This window comes from Protopterus annectens, chromosome 8.part1, assembly GCF_019279795.1.
Source record: "Protopterus annectens isolate FY-2018-M chromosome 8.part1, PAN1.0, whole genome shotgun sequence".
Lineage (NCBI taxonomy): Eukaryota > Metazoa > Chordata > Ceratodontiformes > Protopteridae > Protopterus > Protopterus annectens.
The window spans coordinates 241,060,677-241,083,880 of record NC_056742.1 but is presented as its reverse complement, the minus strand read 5'-3'; the positions used below and the strand labels follow the sequence as shown (position 1 = coordinate 241,083,880).

The window sequence follows — 23,204 nt, the reverse complement described above, 5'->3', positions numbered from 1 at the left end:
TTTGTGGCAGAAGTGTGCTGATCTAACTTGTCTGAGTTGGGAAGTGCTGGAGGAAGGCTTATATTATGCTTTCCTGATTGGTAACTAGCTTAAAACGTGTTTCCCTTTGTTCATATTTAAGCCTCACGTTTGTGCAGGCTTTGTCATAAATATTTAGCGTTGCTCATCATTTCGCGACTTTGCTACTCATTGCTGAGAATCTGCTTTCACCTGGAGCAATCTGCTACTGGAAAAGCAAAAATAAGTATTTTTGTTGCACTTCTGTTATATATACTGTGATTGTACCTTGGCAATTTCTTAAGCTATTTGCTGTGATTTTTGCACTTTATAGCAAAATAAAATGTACTGTCTACTACTTAAGTAGTTAATTGCATTGTATTACATTGTATCAGTTAGTTGTAGGACTGTTGTAGGTAGTTTGTGTTGTCTTGTTACACTTCAGGTCTAAACCAGCATTCTTAATTAAGAAGGTGTTTTTTGTACCCTTGTGGCAGAAGTGTGTTGATCTAACCTGTAGAGTTGGGGATTGCTGGTGAAAGGCTTATTGTGCACTTTCTGAATTGGTAGTTAGCTTAAAATTTGTTTTTTCTTTGCTCATATTTAAGCCTTATGTTTGCATGGTGCTGGTCTTCACCCGGCGGTGGTTAGCAGTGCTCTGAATAGATGTAAAAACCTAGAAGCTCAGTTTTTCCCTAAACAGCTGTCAGTGAAACCCTTCCAAGCTTCTGTGCTGCTCTAGGAGAAACTCAGTTGCACATTAAGCAACATTGCCTTATTGATCAACCTTAGCCTACACAAAGTATATGTCCATCTTGTAGTCTTGGCACTACCAGTACAATTCTGTCAAATTAACCCACTCCCTTCCCTGATAAAACATATAGTAAGAACCTACCATCATTGATGGGCAGTTTCAAATCATCTCACTTGCCAGCCTGATAGACATGGTTATTCTGAGGCAATGTGGCAAGTCTCTCATGTATACTGACAACCACTTACTCCTGAAAAAATACAAATACTTTATGTGAGAGATGTAGTTACACTATGAAATTGGAGGCAAGACTATCACATAAGGACAAATCAAATGCCAAACAAGTTGTCAGCACACACACACTTCCCACACTAAATAAGGACAAGACACATAAACCCACATATGTCGAGTTACTCACTTATAACTTGCCAAAAGATCAGAAGCCTCCAAAACAGAAACCACTTACACACATAGCAATGCGAAAAACAATCACAACACATAACAACATACACACACACCAGAGTCTCCACAAATAAGCCCATAAGGCATTACACCACAAAACCTCATGTATTGGTCATAGATGACTCCATTGTGAGACACACGGATGTTCCCCTCTCCAGGCTGGATAAGGAACGAGTTACGGTTATCTGCCTGTCAGGTGGCAGGATCCATCAAGTCAGTCAAGCACTCAAGTCACTCAACCACAAGTACTGATATGACCCCATCATAGTCCACGTGGGGTGAATGATTTGAGAAGTACCTCAATGGACTATATGAAGAAAGAAATGACTGAGCTCTCAGATTATGTGTCACAGGCAGGTATAAACCTAGCCTTAAGCAGTGTTCTATTTTCTCCAAGGATGATACCACAATAGAAGCAAACATGATTGACTTTAACAATTGGCTTAGCTTCTGGTGTCAGTCTAAGGGAATCCAATATCTGTCAGCCAGGGGAAGACATGGCCAACAGGGCACACTGATTTGCCACAGATGGTCTGCACCTGTCGTCTTTAGGCTTCCAGATACTGGCAAAGGCATTAGCCACCCCTATTGTTCCTTTTTAAGCAATAGCAAAATCCTCTCTAGATAAAATCAAGGTACTGCTGCTTAATGCTAGGAGTCTAAACAAGAATCTGCACTCCCTAAAAGAACTCCTGACTTTGGAAGATGCTGACATCTGTGCAGTCACCAAGACATGGTTCAAAATCACAGAAAGTACCCTGTCTGTACAGAGCTACAATGCCTTCCATATGTTCAGACCACAAACTGAGCATGAAAGAACCAAAGGAGGAGATGTATCCATTTTCTTTAAGGATAAGTACAACTCAAGACTGGTCAAACAGTATGACTCTCTTGAGCTACTCCATGTCCAACTAACTATAGCAAAGTCCCTAACCACACCATAGCTAGCTATAGGTTCCCCACCATGAAAGAGGAAAAGCATACCACATACATGGACTTACTGGAGTCACTTGACATACAGCCCAACACCTTACTCATGGGTGATTTTAATTATTCTACCATCGACTGGGAAACATATACAACTACGAACATGCTGGCTCAGAGGTTCTTGGACTTTGTCAGTGCAAATGCTGTGGAACAGCTAGTCAGCACACCCACAAGAGGCTCAAATGTCCTGAACATGGTACTGACTAACATGGGAGAGCACTGCACGCCCCCATGGCATGTCCTCCCTGGTAAGACTGAACCATAAATCAGTCTCGTTTGATGTAATTATAAGACCAGATACCCCATCAAGCTCAAAAACACTTAAGAATTTTTCAAAGACAAATTACCTCCTACTAAGTGATGGTACAAGAAGTTTCAAAGCCCCCTCAAATGCAGATAACACGGACTCCTATGCAGAGGTGTACACCAGTGCCCTTTATAACCACTTACGCAGTTGCACAGAACTGCCTGTACCTGACTGGATTAAAACCAGGTCTTGCTGAAAAACAAGCCACCATGATGGACCCTAGTATAAACAGGCTATACAAGAGAAAGAAACTAATGCCCAAAAACAAGAGGGAACTGGCCCAGCAGAAGAAGAAATCCCTCTCTAGCTTAAACAAACAAATAAGAGATCTTGTCATGTCCTCCAAAGCTAATTATGAAGCAAAAACAACCTCCCTAGCTAAAGATAATCACAAGGCATTCTTTTACCACGTCCGAAATCTAAAAGGGAATACCCAACTATGCACTGAATTAGTTGTGGCTGGCACCACTCATACTCATCTGGAGGTAATAGCCAACTTTCTAGCTGACAGATTTGGAGCAAACTTCACCCCCCCCCCCATCCCCTCCAGTCATCCGCCAAAGTATACCTGCCACCATTCCTCAGCCTATTATCAAAAGAGAGCAGGTCATCTCAGGACTCTTCAAGGCCAAAAAGACAGCATCGATGGGACCAGTGCAGGGCAACATCCTGACTGCCTTTGAAACAACTTAAAACATGACCTAGCAGACCCACATGGATCCCTGTTTAACCACAGCCTGTGAACTGGCTATGTTTCAGCAGAATGGTGGACAGCAACAGTAATCCCTCTGCACAAAGGGGGGCCATCAACTGACCCTGGGAACTATAGTCCCTTAAGCTTGACTAGTCTCATCTGCAAGGCCATGCAATGAATCATTATGGACCTTATTAACAAGGACAGAGGTAATTTCCAAACTCTGGACCCAACCCAGTTCAGATTTGTTAAAGGTAAGTCATGCCTGTTAAACATGGTTGACTTCTGTGAGAGACTTACCAAGGACCTGGATGAGGGAAAGACAGTGCATACCACCTGTCTTGACCTAGCCAAGGCATTTGACACAATCCCCCACTCAGGTATTAAAGAGAAACTCTCCCAACTGGGAATTAACAACTAACTTACCAGATGGGTAGCCAGCTGGCTGACTGGCAGGACACATACTTGTAAAAGTGGGTGACTTCACCTCTAGCAAAAGACCAGTCACTAGTGGCATATCACAGGGTTCTGTGCTGGGCCCCTTACTGTTAGGAATTTATTTCTCAGAAGCCCAGACAAACTAGGATGGCCTGTGGCTGACCAAGTTTACTGATAATTGCAAACTGGGAGCAATCATTGAGTCCCCCAATGATGTTAATATAATATACTGCAGACAGGGTTAATGCAGACAAATGACTGGTGCCAAGGCCATGGATTAAAGCTAAATGCAAAAAAATGCATTATTATTCCTTCTAGGAAAGCTGACATCCCTGCTAATTGCATTAAAGACAGTAGCCCCCTAAGTGTAGACCCAGTGGTGAATGATCTGGGTACTCAGGTTGATAGCAACCTGAAATTTGACTACCATATATTCATAGTAGTAAGGACATCCTTCTGTGTGGCACATCTTATAAGTAAAAGCATTGCATCTAGATCTAAGGATGTTATAATTCCATTATACTCGGCCCTCATCAGACCAATAATTGAGTACAATGCTCCCTTTTGCATGTACCTTACCAAACACCTGTAACAAAAGGAGAGACTACAGATGTTTTGCTCCAAAAAATTATAGATTACACAAAACAAGTCTTATGGGGAAAGACTGAAAGCCCTGTCACTGTATTCTGTCTCCTACAGGTTCCTAAGGGGTGACCTGTGCCTGGCTTTCAAGGCAATCTCTGACCCAGCCCTAATGGAAATGCTACACATTCATAAATCAGACACAAAGGTGACTTGCTCCAGGGATCTTATCCTAGCCACTGACATGAATAGGTCATGCTGAATAGATAGCTATATCTCTGAGAGACTGCCACTTCTCTGGAACAAGTTTCCAATTCATGTAAACAGAGCCCCTCCCTGACCCTCTTCAAATGCAACCTAGATCAATAGATGGGTGACTGCAGATTCACTCCTGGGGTGGTGCCAATGTCCCTCCTGAACAGAGGAAGTCATCATTAACTACCATAGACCCTTTACCCCAGTGAACTTCACTCACCTAACAACCGACAGCTGCGGCAACTCGGGATAAATATGACTAGGTTTGTAAGAGCTCTAAGGCTGTTAGCTTAGTAAACTTCTATGAATCTATGAGCCTATGAACATCCATTATTCATACTGTGTACCTACCATGTAACCTATGTCACAGCCAAGACACTCCAAGTGCTAATACTTTACAAATTATAGACCAATTTTATATTTTACTTATTAGCATGGCCTCTTTAAAATGCTTTATGATCATATATTAATGGTTTTTGAAGAAGCTTTTTACATTAGTGAGCAATTCTTAATATGTACAATAATAAAAGTCTGTTTGCTGTGATATTGATAAGAGGATAACTCAGTCAGTAAATTTCCTAGACTCTTATATGCTGCTGTGCAAAGTACTTATTTATCTCTGCTCAAATAGGTAAATGTCAAGTCAGACTAACCTGGAAAAGTTCAACAGGAAAATCGACTCCAATAAACACGGAATGTATATTTAAACTTAAAAACTTTCGTGGAAAAAATTACAAGCTGTATGCTTTCACTGTAAATGTTGCTGCTGAACTATTTTTTTATATAATGGCAGCCACACTTTTGTATACCTATAAGATGGAAGTACCAAGGTTTGTAAGAGGAACATTAATTAAATCCATGTTTGGAAGGCTTTTTGAAACAGTGTTGCCACTTCATCGGGTTCAGCTATTACCTCAGTCAATAAGTGTGAATGATAGTCAGGTTTTGTTATTTTCCATTACTTAACAAAGCGATATTTCTGCATAATATCCAGTACTGTAGGAATATCGTTAACCAGCTACAGTGCATTGTGTTTCTCTGGTACCGTACTAAATATTGTTATACCAAAAGCATGAGAGAACACATGTAAACTGACACACTGATTATATGGCATATAACTAATAGGTTGTTATCTGTGATCTTACATTTCTGTTGAGAGAAATCATGCCTTGCGCTATTGATTTTGTTTTTCATTGTATTTCAGCTGCACTCCCAAATACTGCTACAGGGACCCTTTCAATTCATGTTTTGGAGGTAAATGACTTTGCTCCTATCATGTTCCCACTGACTGCTACAACCTGTAGTGAAACTGACAAAGGGAAGGGAGTCATCCTTAGTGCCCATGATGAAGACATGCAACCACAAGCTCAGCCTTTTTATTTTGCCTTCAGCCCAGACAGAATTACGTCTTTCCAGAACTGGACCATAGTTAAAGTCAATGGTAAGTAGAATTTGAGCTTGAAATGACCATTCCTTTGACACCAAGTCATCATAGTCCTTTATTGTGTGTGCCTTAAAGAATTTAATTTCAAACTTTTTATTGGTATTTCAGTGCACTGTTACATCAGAATTATCAAAGTTGTCCCCATCCTGACAGTATAACTAGATTATGGTGTTGTACCTCATATCTTTAGCTGAGTGCCCCACCACAGGTAGACAGGAACTTAAGTGATGTGTGCTTGAAAAAACCTCTGGAAGAAGACAATTTATTTTGTCAAAGCTGCAATTAAGCAGGTAGTGAGGGACTTCAAAAAACAAAATAGCATATAATGTTCTATGGCATTTAGAATCCTGGGCAAGCTATAGTCCACATCTAAACTGTTAGAAACTGTTGTCTGGCATTATTAAAGGTTTCTGTCGCATTAAGTACAAACTGACAGACCATCTTAAAACTGGTATGTAAAAAACTGGCCTCCCTTCTGACCACCTTATTGTAACTTAATTTTATGTCACTCAACAGCATATTATGAAATGAAAGTAGGATGTGGCTAAATATGTAGGGAGCATTAATAAAACCTGGTAATAACTGCAATACTCACTGTAATATTTAATACTTCAGGAACAGGAGAAAGTTGAAAATTACTAGTAGAAATGCTATTAAATATGCCTGATATGTATGATCCTTGTGTTCTAGGGAATTTTCCACATATTTGCATGTATACAATAGGCATTTAATATCAAAACTTACTACTTATCTGTGTATCCATGTCTTATAGTGAAGCACATATAAAAAATGGAGAACTGTACCTGTAGTCACTCTCTTTCTTCACCTTCTAAAAGTGTATCCACCCCAAAATTCTTGGATATCAATTGACATGCGTCCAGAGGGAATTCAAGACCAACAAATTTATATCTGTTTTAATATTTTTTTTTTATAATTATGAAACCTGCTGTTTAAGCAAACTCTTACTTTTCTCCTCTTAGTGCTTTGTTTTATGACAGCACAGTTCTCACTTAGGCAAAAAACTATGATGATATATCTAAAACAGGAGGATGATGGTGAGAGGAGAAAGTGCTGTGCATTGTAAACTGCAAAGTGATTGTTACTTTGTCTAGAATATATAGTATGCTAACCAAAAGAGAACTTAAAGAAAAAAAACAGTAAATAATAAATAAAGCTGCTGCTGTTCTGGAGAATGGCCTTGGTCACTGGTGAAACAATGAGGTAAATATGTTTGTGATGGCTGTCGCAGAAGGACAGCTTATACTTTACACATAGGATCATAAGAAAATAGGAGTTTACTAGGCTAGTGGCCTTGGGGCCCTTACAAGCTTAGCCAAGAGTTTATCCCCAAAAAGAAACCTCTGTCAGTAACTGTCACCCCTGTCAATGAGTGACACAGGTGGAACCCCTGGGACAAATTTGTGGTTTCCCATCCACTCATCAAGGTTGTTCTTGAAGAGGGTCAGCGAGATACTCGGTTTTGACGTCTATTCCAGAGACGGAGCATCCTCTGTGAGACAAACCTGTCTCTCCAGCAGGTTTTGTTGATATCACATATTAGATTCAGGCCTTTTGAGTGGGTAATGCACGAGGAGTTAGACTTACGGATATGGAGCATCTCTAGTAGGGCAAGGTCCGAGATTACTTTCTAGGCAAGATACAGATCATCTCTGAGCAACCTGTATGATGCCAAGTACAGTGATAGTGATTTGAGCCTGTCCACATAGGACAGGTGTTGGAGGCCATAGATTCTCTTTGTGAGGGATTTCTGTGGCCTTTCCAGTTGATGCATGTATTTGGAGAGGTACATACCAAATAGGGTGTTGTACTCAATTATTGGCCTAATGCAGGAGGGGTATAGAGAGGTAATAAACTCCTTTTAATGGATGCAATCCCTTTACTTATGAGATGACCCAAGAAAAAGGCTTTTCTGGCCACTGCTGCTACATGATGGCTAAATGTGAGATTATTATCAACCTGAGTACCGAGATATCTCACCACAGACAGATCCCTGGGGATCTCCACTAGTGACAGATCTGCTATCAGAGGTGTAGGTGCCTATTTTGACCTTGAGGGTTATATTAGTGAGCCAATTGGACACCTACCTGATGAGATAGGGACATGGATACACAGATAAGCAGTAAGTTTTGATATTAATGCCTATTGTATACATGCAAATATGTGAAATGACAGAAGCTTTGCTTTGTTCTTTACTTAATTCAGTATAGCACCATCCCTAAAAGGGATCAAGTAGAAGGGAAAAAAACAGCTAGGAGTCCCTGGCTTTGACTTTGGTCACTTTAACATTCTTGGAAATAGGGAGATCTTACATTGTGAAGACTTCTGTGATCTTCTGATATTCAGCACTAAGGAAAAAGTCCATTGCAATCATTAATAACCTATTCTGCCCTTGTGACCAGCACTGGTTACCCTTGTACTTTTGGATCATGTTTCCCCCCACAATACTCATTTTTGAACTACCCACATTTTATTTATTATTTATTTATTTATTTACCAGGAAGATCCACTGGGCCAAAAAATACCTATTTTCAGTGGAGGCCCGAGGAGAAAAGCTCCACATTGAAATACAATACATACATTGGAATAACAAACCAAAATGGCTACAACACAAGTTTTAACAAAGTTTTGAACAGAATGCATAGTTTTTAACCAAGTAAGAAGGCAAAGCGGCTGTACATAAATCTGTCAGCTGACAGTACATGCTTACAAAGGTACAGAATTAGATTAGTATCCAGGGATGAAGGAGGTTTTTTTGAAAATAATATAAGATGAAGGTAGGAAAGGTGGGAGTAGTAGTAAGAGAGAGATAGTCAGGTAATAGGTTGTGAGGAACTTGCACATGAGCATAGCCACTGGGAGGAAAGATGTTGTCTCAAAGATATTTTGCAGAAAGAAGTATTAGTAGTGAGTCTAAGAGAAGGTGGGAGTGAGTTCCAAAGTCTAGCAATGGAAAAGGAGTGAAGCAATTGACCAACGGAGAGGTAAGTTTTTTCTACTAGCAAGAGCATTTGATTTTCAGAGTGGAGAGGTCTACTAGGGTGGTAACGTGTAAATAGAGAAGAAAGGGCAGGGCAGCTGGATGGATTGAATATTACTTTGGTGCAGTTGTCAGTTGAATGTATGTAAGATGATGATGACGTTCTAGCCAGTTTAGTAGTGGAAGAGAGATACAGTGGAGAGATAGGTTTTGTCCATTACTGACAAACTTAGCAATTTTTTGATAGCATGAGTCTAGTTTGGATTTAAAGCTGGCCTGCATGTTTGTTAAGAGAGGAGCACCATAAAGAAGAGATGGTAGCAGGAAGGAGGAGGCCAGGGTTAGTTCTGAGGAGTAGTTGAGGAACATTTTATGTTGATAAAGCATTCCTAGTTTCTGGTGTGTTTTTCTAATGTTGTTGAGAATATGCATGTCGAAAGTTAGGTGTTCATCTAAGGTGACACCTAGAAATTTAGAATGTGTGGCAACCTCGATGGTAGTATCATCATGAGAGAGAACAGAAAAAGAGTTTTTGTTTATAGTAAAGGTCCTCTTAGGGGTGAATAGCATAAGCTTAGTTTTCTTAGGGTTTAGGATAAGGTGGTTGTTAGCCATCCATATTTCCATGGAGCTGAGGGCTGACTGGGTAAGTTTCAGGAGTTCTGGTGGAGAGTTGACAGTGCAGATGATAGTGAGAGAAGAGTGGAAGTCATTGATGAAGATGCTGCAAAGTATAGGCCCTAAGATGGATCCTTGGGGAACACCAGTAGTGGTGTTAAGGAAAGGAGAAAAAGAGTGTTGCCATTTGGTAGCTTGTTGCCTGTCAGTGGGGTAGTTAGAGGACCAGTGAAGGATAGAGGTAGTAATTCCTAAGTTGGATAGTTTTCTAAGAAGGAGAGGGTGGGAGATAGTATCAAAGGCTTTGGAAAGGTCAAGAAACAGAGAGGAGACTAGTTTCCCGGCATCTCGAGCCAGATTGACATAGTCACAGAAGGATATAAGAGCTGTGGTGGTGCTATGTCCAGGTCTAAACTATGTTGGGTTGCTGACAGTAGGTTATTGTCAAGTAGATAAAGAGTTGTCTGTGAATGCATTTCTTGAGGATCTTAGAGATAGGAGAGAGAATGAGAATGGGTCTAAAGTTGTAAATGGCAGTATTGTTTCCGCCTTTGTGCAGTGGGAGGATGAATGCTTTTTTCCAGATGATGGGGACATAAGACTCTTGAATGGACCTATTAAGAAGTAAACTGACTGGGTAGACAATGGAATTTGCAGCTTTTTGAAGGAATTCTGGGGGCAGGTTATCAGGGGCATTATTGCATAGTTTCAGTCTTAGAAGTAGTTTCTTTACAGATGCTCTTTATAATACTTTTGCTGAACAAAGAAATGACAAATGGAATTTAAGGAATCTGTGTCTACTTATTATACTAAAAATACATAACTTGAAGCCTTCTTTGTCTAGCTTTATCTGCCAGAATCACTGTTTTTTTACTTAATGTGGCCTCCGAAAGACATGCGTGAATGGGCGTGCCTTCGCTGAAGGTTGGGCGTCGGGCTTGCCAACTCGGCACCTTAAAAATCTACTGCCAATCATTAGCGGACTGGAGTTCCGCTGTGGCGACCCCTAACCAGGAAAAGCCGAAAAGGCAAGCAACAAACAAGTGAAAAAAAAAACTTGGCAATCAACATGGTCAAACCCAAATTTTCAGATGTAAGCAGTACATATGCTCTGTTTTCACCATTTTATTCAGACATTGTAAACCACTACAGATGCAACAATACAGATGCAGATATTATTATTATAGGTGCTAGCAAGAATTTATGTGAGTAGGGAGTGGAGGTATTTGTAGTTGGAGGGTCCGAAAGGTTGAGATGCTTTGAGGGAAGCCAGTGGTGAGATTAGCTATGACATTTATGAAATATGTGTTGAAAAGTGTGGCTATTTCAATATGTTTTTTTTTCTGGATTTGGACAGCGGTTATTGCTTGATCCTAGGGATAGTAATCTGTTAACTGAGCTCCAGAAATGTTTTGGATTTTATTTGTGCTGGTCTTGTAAGGTATGATAGTATTTTCTTTTATCTTTAATCACTAGGTGCTTTACCTGGTTGCAAAGGTGTCTGTAGGTTATAAGGTCAGAGGTTTATTTGTGCTTATGCCAAAGCCTCCAGGCTTTGTCTCTAGTAGCCATGTTCTGTTTGGTTGCTCTAGTGAGCCATGTGGCGTGATTAGCTTTTACATGTTTTAGCCGGGGAGGTGTGATGCTATTTAATATGTTGAGGAATATAGAGTTGAAAAACTCTACTCTTCATCTAGGGGAAGTATTTTTAAGGGATCCAAGTTGATGCTGTTTATAGAATCATTAAAGGTTATAGAGAAAAAATGTGATAAGTCTCTAGTGTTTCTGTAGTGATGTCTATTTAATGTTGATGTGGTGTTATGTATTATAAAGGCAGGTAAGTGGTCACTGATACTGTTGGGGAGAGTTCCTGCGGTAGAGATTTTACTGGGGTCAGGGACCATGATCCAATCTAAGAATGTCCCACATTTGTTGTTTTTATTGGGTCTGGTGAGCTCAGTGATTAGCTGGGTGTAGTTATATAGGCTGATGTTAGTGGAAGAGTGTTGTTGTGCGACATCTAACTAATTAATATTAACATTGCCAAGAATTATTGTTTCTGTAGTTATGTTGTTGTATATCCAAGCTAGTATTCCCTCTAAAATGGGAATATTATTGCCAGGGGGAATGTACAGGACAATGATACAGAGGTTTTTACTTTCATTAAGTTTTAGGAAGGCTATTAGGATTTCTGCTGTAGAGAAGTTAGGTATGGATGAGTTGTATGAGACTATGTTGAAGGTGTTGGGGTAGATCAGTGCTACCCTTCCACCTTTTTTCTGTGGTCTGTCATAAAGCAGACATGCAAAGCCAGGGGGAAGGAATTCTGAGCTTTTATCTACAGTTTTAGCCATGTTTCTATAGTGGTAATGATGTCGGGCCTGTTATGTGTTATCCAGGCATGGAAGTCAGGGATTTTGTTTCGAATACTTTGCAGGTTAATTGTAGTTAGGTTTAGAGATTTGTAGGGGCTACAAAGGTTCATAGGGCAGGAAAGGAGACCTGGATTGCGATGGATATCAACACTTAGGGTTAGTTTGGAATGTTTAAGTAGGGCAGTAGTGAGTTTTGTTTCTTTTTTATGTTGTGGACGCTGATGGTAGGTGGGATGGTTTATTCTATCTTTATCATTTAGGGGGAGAATTTTTAGTTTAAAACAGAGAATGTCATCTTTTTTGTATAGGTTGGACGATATATTGGAGAAGGAACTGAGAGATGGACTTAGAGTGGAGATTGTGGAAGTGGGTTTGTGGTAAACATTGTTAATTTGTAGTGGGGTAAGTTGTAGGAGAGATAAACGTAACAGGAGACTGAAAAGTGTCAGTTTATACATAAGTGCCATTTTGTTATGGTGGGTTGTAAAGATGTAGAGTTATAGGTTAGCAAATGGGATTAATATGGAATGTGTAACAAGTAGTGAGGGTGGAGGAGGAGATTAGATGTATTTGTTAGCAGTAGGATAAACACTTGGGTGTTACTGAGCAAAGTGTGTGTGTATGTGGAAGGGAACAATGATTGAATGGGAGTTAACGAGGGGAGGAGTTAGGTGAGAATAAATGTAATTGAAGTTGGCATGGGTGGGAATGGGGTAGAGTAGGGGAGCAGAGTGACCCCGAGTGAGTAGAACCGTGGGAAAGTGGAGAGGTTTGAAGAAAAATTATCTGAATTGCAGGATATCAGTTTACAGAGAGTGAGGACAGGAACAGTGGATGGAAGGGGTGTAAAAAGATATGTGAACTGTAAAGCATCTAAGTGTGGGGTCAAGCTAAAGTAAGAGGTCCTAACAGAGGGGAATTATAGCCTCTGGAAGGCCAGTTATAATCTTAAGTCACAAAAAGTGTAGTTAAATTATAAATCCTATGACACTAAAAGAAAAATGTAGTTAAAGTGGCAAAGGGAAATTTAGATAGTGGGCTGGGGGTGATTTCACAAGAACTGGGGTGGGATACTGAATGAGGGTGAGAAGGTAGTGTGCACGCCACAGCCAGTACATTTAATTGCAAGCTAGAACCTGTACATTTACCAGTTGGAAGGAGCAAAACTTTTAACAGAAATTTAAAGGAGTACTTGCTTTAGAACAGTTAAGTTTTCATCAAACTGACGTACTAAATGCCTGTGGTAGAGTGAGGGCATGCTGTTCAGTTCAGCTAGATATTATTCCATCCATGCCTTGACCAGTAAGGGAGGGGGTGCAGTAATCTTCTATGCAGGCCGCTGTAACAGAGAGAAAAACACAGGACTCAGCAAAGCAGTGCAGTTTACTTGGCAGAGAAGCCGTAAGGCAGGACAGTGTAATTAAAGTTATGGAAGATGGACATAATATACAAATGTAGGTAGAGGAGCTGAGCAGAGGGGAAACGTAAAAGGAGAGTGAAGAGAAGCAGAGGGGTTCAGGACAGGATGGTAGGAAGCAGGAGTGGTTAGATGCAAAACCGATTGATTGGTTACATTAGTATGGAAAAATAAGTACGGCAAGGTAGAATCAAGCCACTATGTTTCACACACACTAGTACACAATTATATAGAAATGCTCAAAAACAAGAAAAGTAAAACAATTGTAGTTGCTGCTAAGGTGTTCAAAATAAGTCACAAAAATGAATGAGTAGTAATTGCAAAAAACACACAGTGTGAATGGCATATACCACTCAAAGAAATTAAAAACCATCGCCGTTTCAGGGAGAAAATCTGTATAACTGATAGCAACCTTGCGTAGCCTACAGGGAAATAAATGATTAAAACACAGTCAACTAGTGTGGTAATACATATACAGGACAAAACCTGGAAGGGGTAACACTACAATATTGCACTGCCAGGACAGTAGTGCAATGGAGATACACTTAGCAACAGTCTAATGGGGCAGAAAAGTTTTCCATAGGAGAAACAGCTTAGTATATATATACATATATATATATATATATATATATATATATATATATATATATATATATATATATATATATATGTGTGTGTGTGTGTGTGTGTGTATACATATATATATATATATATATATATATATATATATATATATATATATATGACTACAGAAGCTTAATCAGTACAGTATAGCTAAGCTACTGGGTACAGAACAAAGCCAAACATCTAACTACAATAGCTAAGCTACTGGCTACAGGACAAGCCAAACATCTGACTACAAAGATGGCACATGTGTAACACCACTGCTTTAAATGGAGAGACTGGTTTACTCAGACAGCGGTCTTCTTTGGGTTAACATGAGTAAGACCATACTAAAGCTATACAGTTCCACAGACAGGCTGTTTCCTCCATGCAATTATTTGGAGGAAAGCATTTCCTACAGATGTTTGAGATACTTCTATACAACCTACTGTTGTGAACAAAATAGGGTCTTGATATGGCTGTTTTACTAGCAGCTTCAACATCTGGATGCAAACTTTCCCGCTTCTTTTGTATTTTTATTTTCCTCTATCCCTTAAATGTGTAATATTCTGGTCTGTTTGTCGTGATGTTTCAGTCCTTCTGACATTAGACTATGACTTACGCACATCATACTTGTCACTCATATTTCACATTTGCTCATCACAAATTTATACTACCAATCTGTTTAGCAGCTGTATTACTTTACTGTCATGTTGCCTTTGTTTCTGAATCGACACAAATGGATAATTAATTAAATGCACAACTCTTTAGAATACTTTTGCTGAACAAAGAAATGACAAATAGACTCTAAGGAATCTGTGTCTACTTACTGTTATACTAAAAATACATAACTTTAAGCTTTCTTTGTCTAGCTTTATCTGCCAGAATCACTGTTTTTTTACCTAATAGTGAAAAAAAATTTAGTAGTCAACATGGTCGAACCCAATTTTTCAAATGTAAGCAGTGCATATGCTCTGTTTTCATCATTTTATTCAGATATTGTAAACCAATACAGATGCTACAATACAGATGCAGATATTATTGTGGTTCACAACAGTAACCATATTATTTACACATTCTTTTGGCTTTAGTTTCTTCTTTTTTTTTTTTAATTTATGTGGTTCCCCGTGCAGCTATCTGCCATTAGCCATGCACCAAAGCCCATTCTCAGGCTTCTTATCTGACATTCCTGGCACCTGTTTGGCTAGGGTCTCACTAAGAAGTGCAGGCTCAGGGACTCGAAAGTGATTACATCAAGGCAGCTTGGTATGGTGCCCCCCCCCAGCTGTGGATGGCTTTTTTTATTTGTTTTGTTTTTGCTTATACCCTTTGTCTCACTTTGTGTCCAACTTGCAGTAATGTCTGTGTGGAGCTAGTTTACAAATGCTGGCTTACCTAGCCCTAGAGGAGGAGAGGGATTGTTTACTCAGAGATAGAGTTATCAGTGTAGACCAGGCGTCAGTCCCTAAAGGAGGATAGGGATTTTATGCTCAAAACTAGTCATCAGTTTGTTGACAGACTACCCATTTGTTCTTCAAACAGCATAGACTGTCTGCCGGTCAGGGCAAGAGTTGAAAAGAGGAGGACATCATTCAGACAAACATGAACATGGATTGCGCCCCACTCTATCTCTTGTCATCCGTCCTACTTTTAGGACAGGATATGTCCTTTTCCATTGGCTTCACCTCCCTGGTCCAGGGCTATCCACATTTAAGGATGGTTCCTAACTGCCAGAAAACCAGAGAAGCACCATAACAGTCTTGCCTCCTGGAGCTGTATCATTCATGATTCAGAGTCCAGTGGCATTTCTGATTATTCTTAACTCCTACTGTCATGGCTGATGTATGAACCCACATGTCAGTGCAGAAATCTAGAGAACCTCACCCAGAGTGTTTATGTTTCTTTGCCTGTGCTGCAGAAGCTAATGTCACTGGCATGGTGGAGTCAGGCATACAACCCTGATCACACTGAAAGCACATTTCACCGAAACAAAATTCACTGAAACACATTTCACTGAAAGTTATATATGGCCTTTTCCCCACTGTAATGCGTCCCTGGAGTTAGTATATATAATAAGGGGGGGGGTGTGGGGGGACATAGCCCCCCCCCACCTATTTTAAATATTTTGAAATATATACATGGATACTTGCAATTCCAATAAATTACTCTTTTCTGAACATAATATATATCCAAACTATGTGGGGAGCTGTGCCCCCCACACCCCCCAATGTGGGGGGCAGTACCCCTCACACACCCCCTTACTATATATACTAACTCCTGGTCGCACTACAGTAGGGAAAAGGCCATATTTAACTTTCAGTGAAATGTGTTTCAGTGAATTGTGTTTTCAGTGAATTGAGCTTTCAGCGATTTCTGCACAGTCATTTGACTTTCAGTGAAATGTGCTTTCAGTGAATAGTCTTAGACCCACATATATATATATATATATATATATATATATATATATATATATATATAAACAGAAACAGTGGTGCCCAAAAAGTCAAATAGAGTTGAAAACTCTACTCTTCATCTAGGGGAAGTATTTTTAAAGGGATCCAAGTTGATGCTGTTTATAGAATCATTAAAGGTTATAGGAAAAATGTGATAAGTCTCTAGTGTTTCTGTAGTGATGTCTATTTAATGTTGATGTGGTGTTATGTATTATAAAGGCAGGTAAGTGGTCACTGATACTGTTGGGGAGAGTTCCTGCGGTAGAGATTTTACTGGGGTCAGGGACCATGATCCAATCTAAGAATGTCCCATTTGTTGTTTTTATTGGGTCTGGTGAGCTCAGTGATTAGCTGGGTGTAGTTATATAGGCTGATGTTAGTGGAAGAGTGTTGTTGTGCGACATCTAACTAATTAATATTAACATTGCCAAGAATTATTGTTTCTGTAGTTATGTTGTTGTATATCCAAGCTAGTATTCCCTCTAAAATGGGAATATTATTGCCAGGGGGAATGTACAGGACAATGATACAGAGGTTTTTACTTTCATTAAGTTTTAGGAAGGCTATTAGGATTTCTGCTGTAGAGAAGTTAGGTATGGATGAGTTGTATGAGACTATGTTGAAGGTGTTGGGGTAGATCAGTGCTACCCTTCCACCTTTTTTCTGTGGTCTGTCAGAAAGCAGACATGCAAAGCCAGGGGGAAGGAATTCTGAGCTTTTTATCTACAGTTTTAGCCATGTTTCTATAGTGGTAATGATGTCGGGCCTGTTATGTGTTATCCAGGCATGGAAGTCAGGGATTTTGTTTCGAATACTTTGCAGGTTAATTGTAGTTAGGTTTAGAGATTTGTAGGGGCTACAAAGGTTCATAGGGCAGGAAAGGAGACCTGGATTGCGATGGATATCAACACTTAGGGTTAGTTTGGAATGTTTAAGTAGGGCAGTAGTGAGTTTTTGTTTCTTTTTTATGTTGTGGACGGTGGGGGTAGGTGGGATGGTTTATTCTATCTTTATCATTTAGGGGGAGAATTTTTAGTTTAAAACAGAGAATGTCATCTTTTTTGTATAGGTTGGGCGATATATTGGAGAAGGAACTGAGAGATGGACTTAGAGTGGAGATTGTGGAAGTGGGTTTGTGGTAAACATTGTTAATTTGTAGTGGGGTAAGTTGTAGGAGAGATAAACGTAACAGGAGACTGAAAAGTGTCAGTTTATACATAAGTGCCATTTTGTTATGGTGGGTTGTAAAGATGTAGAGTTATAGGTTAGCAAATGGGATTAATATGGAATGTGTAACAAGTAGTGAGGGTGGAGGAGGAGATTAGATGTATTTGTTAGCAGTAGGATAAACACTTGGGTGTTACTGAGCAAAGTGTGTTATTAGTGTATGTGGAAGGAACAATGATTGAATGGGAGTTAACGAGGGGAGGAGTTAGGTGAGAATAAATGTAATTGAAGTTGGCATGGGTGGGAATGGGGTAGAGTAGGGGAGCGGAGTGACCCCGAGTGAGTAGGACCGTGGGAAAGTGGAGAGGTTTGAAGAAAAATTATCTGGATTGCAGGATATCAGTTTACAGAGAGTGAGGACAGGAACAGTGGATGGAAGGGGTGTAAAAAGATATGTGAACTGTAAAGCATCTAAATGTGGGGTCAAGCTAAAGTAAGAGGTCCTAACAGAGGGGAATTATAGCCTCTGGAAGGCCAGTTATAATCTTAAGTCACAAAAAGTGTAGTTAAATTATAAATCCTATGACACTAAAAGAAAAATGTAGTTAAAGTGGCAAAGGGAAATTTAGATAGTGGGCTGGGGGTGATTTCACAAGAACTGGGGTGGGATACTGAATGAGGGTGAGAAGGTAATGTGCAGGCCACAGCCAGTACATTTAATTGCAAGCTAGAACCTGTACATTTACCAGTTGGAAGGAGCAAAACTTTTAACAGAAATTTAAAGGAGTACTTGCTTTAGAACAGTTAAGTTTTCATCAAACTGACGTACTAAATGCCTGTGGTAGAGTGAGGGCATGCTGTTCAGTTCAGCTAGATATTATTCCATCCATGCCTTGACCAGTAAGGGAGGGGGTGCAGTAATCTTCTATGCAGGCCGCTGTAACAGAGAGAAAAACACAGGACTCAGCAAAGCAGTGCAGTTTACTTGGCAGAGAAGCCGTAGTAGGCAGGACAGTGTAATTAAAGTTATGGAAGATGGACATAATATACAAATGTAGGTAGAGGAACTGACCAGAGGGGAAACGTAAAAGGAGAGTGAAGAGAAGCAGAGGGGTTCAGGACAGGATGGTAGGAAGCAGGAGTGGTTAGATGCAAAACCGATTGATTGGTTACATTAGTATGAAAAATAAGTACGGCAAGGTGGAATCAAGCCACTATGTTTCACACACACTAGTACACAATTATATAGAAATGCTCAAAAACAAGAAAAGTAAAACAACTGTAGTTGCTGCTAAGGTGTTCAAAATAAGTCACAAAAATGAATGAGTAGTAATTGCAAAAAACACACAGTGTGAATGGCATATAGCACTCAAAGAAATTAAAAACCATCGCCGTTTCAGGGAGAAAATCTGTATAACTGATAGCAACCTTACGTAGCCTACAGGGAAATAAATGATTAAAACACAGTCAACTAGTGTGGTAATACATATACAGGACAAAACCTGGAAGGGGTAACACTACAATATTGCACTGCCAGGACAGTAGTGCAATGGAGATACACTTAGCAACAGTCTAATGGGGCAGAAAAGTTTTCCATAACTCAGAACATCACCATTTCAGTGTCGTTCAAACACTAGAGCAGCAACATTGTAATATTGCATAGGAGAAACAGCTTATATATATATATATATATATCTATATATATATATATATATATATATATATATATATATATATATATATATATATATATATATGTGTGTGTGTGTGTGTGTGTATACATATATATATATATATATATATATATATATATATATATATATATATATATATATATATATATATATATATATATATATATGACTACAGAAGCTTAATTAGTACAGTATAGCTAAGCTACTGGGTACAGGACAAAGCCAAACATCTAACTACAATAGCTAACTACTGGCTACGGGACAAGCCAAACATCTGACTACAAAGATAGCACATGTGTAACACCGCTGCTTTAAATGGAGAGACTGGTTTACTCAGACAGCGGTCTTCTTTGGGTTAACATGAGTAAGACCATACTAAAGCTATACAGTTCCACAGACAGGCTGTTTCCTCCATGCAATTATTTGGAGGAAAGCATTTCCTACAGATGTTTGAGATACTTCTATACAACCTACTGTTGTGAACAAAATAGGGTCTTGATATGGCTGCTTTACTAGCAGCTTCAACATCTGGATGCAAACTTTCCCGCTTCTTTTGTATTTTTATTTTCCTCTATCCCTTAAATGTGTAATATTCTGGTCTGTTTGTCGTGATGTTTCCTTCTGACATTAGACTATGACTTACGCACATCATACTTGTCACTCATATTTCACATTTGCTCATCACAAATTTATACTACCAATCTGTTTAGCAGCTGTATTACTTTACTGTCATGTTGCCTTTGTTTCTGAATCGACACAAATGGATAATTAATTAAATGTACAACTCTTTAGAATACTTTTGCTGAACAAAGAAATGACAAATAGACTCTAAGGAATCTGTGTCTACTTACTGTTATACTAAAAATACATAACTTTAAGCTTTCTTTGTCTAGCTTTATCTGCCAGAATCACTGTTTTTTACCTAATAGTGAAAAAAAATTTAGCAGTCAACATGGTCGAACCCAATTTTTCAAATGTAAGCAGTGCATATGCTCTGTTTTCATCATTTTATTCAGATATTGTAAACAATACAGATGCAGATATTATAGTGGTTCACAACAGTAACCATATTATTTACACATTCTTTTGGCTTTAGTTTCTTCTTCTTTTTTTTTTTTAATTTATGTGGTTCCCCTTGCAGCTATCTGCCATTAGCCATGTACCAAAGCCCATTCTCAGGCTTCTTATCTGACATTCCTGGCACCTGTTTGGCTAGGGTCTCACTAAGAAGTGCAGGCTCAGGGACTCGATAGTGATTACATCAAGGCAGCTTGGTATGGTGCCCCCCCAGCTGTGGATGGCTTTTATTTATTTGTTTTGTTTTTGTTTATACCCTTTGTCTCACTTTGTGTCCAACTTGCAGTAATGTCTGTGTGGAGCTAGTTTACAAATGCTGGCTTACCTAGCCCTAGAGGAGGAGAGGGATTGTTTACTCAGAGATAGAGTTATCAGTGTAGACCAGGCGTCAGTCCCTAAAGGAGGATAGGGATTTTATGCTCAAAACTACAGTCATCAATTTGTTGACAGACTACCCATTTGTTCTTCAAACAGCATAGACTGTCTGCCGGTCAGGGCAAGAGTTGAAAAGAGGAGGACATCATTCAGACAAACATGAACATGGATTGCGCCCCACTCTATCTCTTGTCATCCATCCTACTTTTAGGACAGGATATGTCCTTTTCCATTGGCTTCACCTCCCTGGTCCAGGGCTATCCACATTTAAGGATGGTTCCTAACTGCCAGAAAACCAGAGAAGCACCATAACAGTCTTGCCTCCTGGAGCTGTATCATTCATGATTCAGAGTCCAGTGGCATTTCTGATTATTCTTAACCCCTACTGTCATGGCTGATGTATGAACCCACATGTCAGTGCAGAAATCTAGAGAACCTCACCCAGAGTGTTTATGTTTATTTGCCTGTGTTGCAGAAGCTAATGTCACTGGCATGGTGGAGCCAGGCATACAACCCTGATCAAAGCTGTCGCCTTGTAAAAAATATTGTTTTTTTTCAATCGGTATTTTTACATTGAGATTTTGAGTATTCTGAGATATATGTGTGTGTGTATATATATATATATATATATATATATATATATATATATATATATATATAGATAGATATATATATATATATATATATATGGGTCTAGGACTATTCACTGAAAGCACGTTTCACTGAAACAAAATTCACTGAAACACATTTCACTGAAAGTTATATATGGCCTTTTCCCCACTGTAATGCATCCCTGGAGTTAGTATATATAATAGGTGTGGGCATAGCCCCCCCACCTATTTTAAATATTTTGAAATATATACATGGATACTTGCAATTCCAATAAATTACTCTTTTCTGAACATAATATATATCCAAACTATGTGGGGAGCTGTGCCCCCCACACCCCCCAATGTGGGGGGCAGTACCCCTCACACACCCCCTTACTATATATACTAACTCCTGGTCACACTACAGTAGGGAAAAGGCCATATTTAACTTTCATTGAAATGTGTTTCAGTGAATTGTGTTTTCAGTGAATTGAGCTTTCAGCGATTTCTGCACAGTCATTTGACTTTCAGTGAAATGTGCTTTCAGTGAATAGTCCTAGACCCACATATATATATATATATATATATATATATATATATATATATATATATATATATATATATATATATATATATATATATATATATATATATATATATATATATATATATATATATATATATATATACATATATGTATACATGGGTTCACTTCACTTGACCGAAAACTCACTTTTCCCCACTGTAGTGTGATCCTGGAGTTAATATATATAGTTAGGGTTTGTGTGTGGGGGGCACAGCCCCCACATTGTTTTTTTTTTTTGGCTTGGTTTTAAATTGTCCAGTGCCTGTTAAGAGGGTGAGTAAGTAGCTTTTAACCAACATAGGTTGGGGGCTGTGCCCCCCACAACCCCCAACTACATATACTAACTCCAAGGTCGCACTACAGTGGGGGAAAGGGCATGTACACTGCCACTACTATTTTCGGTCAAATGAGTTTTCGGTCAAATGGATTTTCCGTCATTTGGTCTTGGTCAAATGAGTTTTCGGTCAAGTGAAGTGAACCCATGTATATATATATATATATATATATATATATATATATATATATATATATAGTATATATATTTGTGTGAGTGTGTGTGTCTGTATGTACATATACAGTGGACTGAACCTACCCCATCTATGTGTATGCATGTATGTGTATTTATGTGTGTGTGTGTGTGTGTGTGTGTGTGTGTGTGTGTGTGTGTGTGTGTGTGTGTGTGTGTGTGTGTGTGTGTGTGTATATATATATATATATATATATATATATATATATATATATATATATATATAGAAAGAGAGAGAGAGAGCTCTACTTTGCTTGGCTGAAAGCCCATATACTCATACATTATTTTCTTGAGATGAAAATAACAAAAACTGAAATCTCGAACCATGTAGTTTTTCCCAGGGCAAGTAAACACTTGCCCAAAACTTCACAAAAATACACCATAGTATCTGAAACACACAGACACACACACACACACACACACACACACACACACACACACACACACACACACACACACACACACACACACACACCTTCCCTCTGTTACCAATTTTACTTAATATATCTATGTTCTTGTCCACTTCTGTATAGTAAACAAAGCTATGTTCAAAAATAGTTTAATTGCCGTCTTATTAACATTTTTCATAACTGCAGGAAAATTTGTTTTTATAAGTTAAAGAACCCTAATATTAAACAAAGGAACAATACTAGGCAAATAGTCATGGGGACCATAGGATGCCCTAGCTGTATACGCTTATAAGTATATAAACCCTTTCATGTTTTTAAACTTTATCATTTTTACTGTTGTATAAGTAACAAAGCTTTCAAACAATACTATGGACATTTTGACATATAATGTTTCTTCG

The 23,204-nt window shown here is 38.9% G+C and overlaps 1 protein-coding gene across 1 annotated transcript in view; it reads left to right on the top strand.

Annotated features, from left to right (window-relative positions):
* Positions 1–23,204, top strand: part of CDH15 (cadherin 15) — a 394,116-nt gene that overhangs the window by 274,050 nt on the left and 96,862 nt on the right. The window contains exon 10 of the mRNA XM_044081834.1: positions 5,678–5,914. Within this exon, the coding sequence (XP_043937769.1) occupies positions 5,678–5,914 (237 nt within the window). The remainder of the gene's footprint in view (positions 1–5,677; positions 5,915–23,204) is intronic.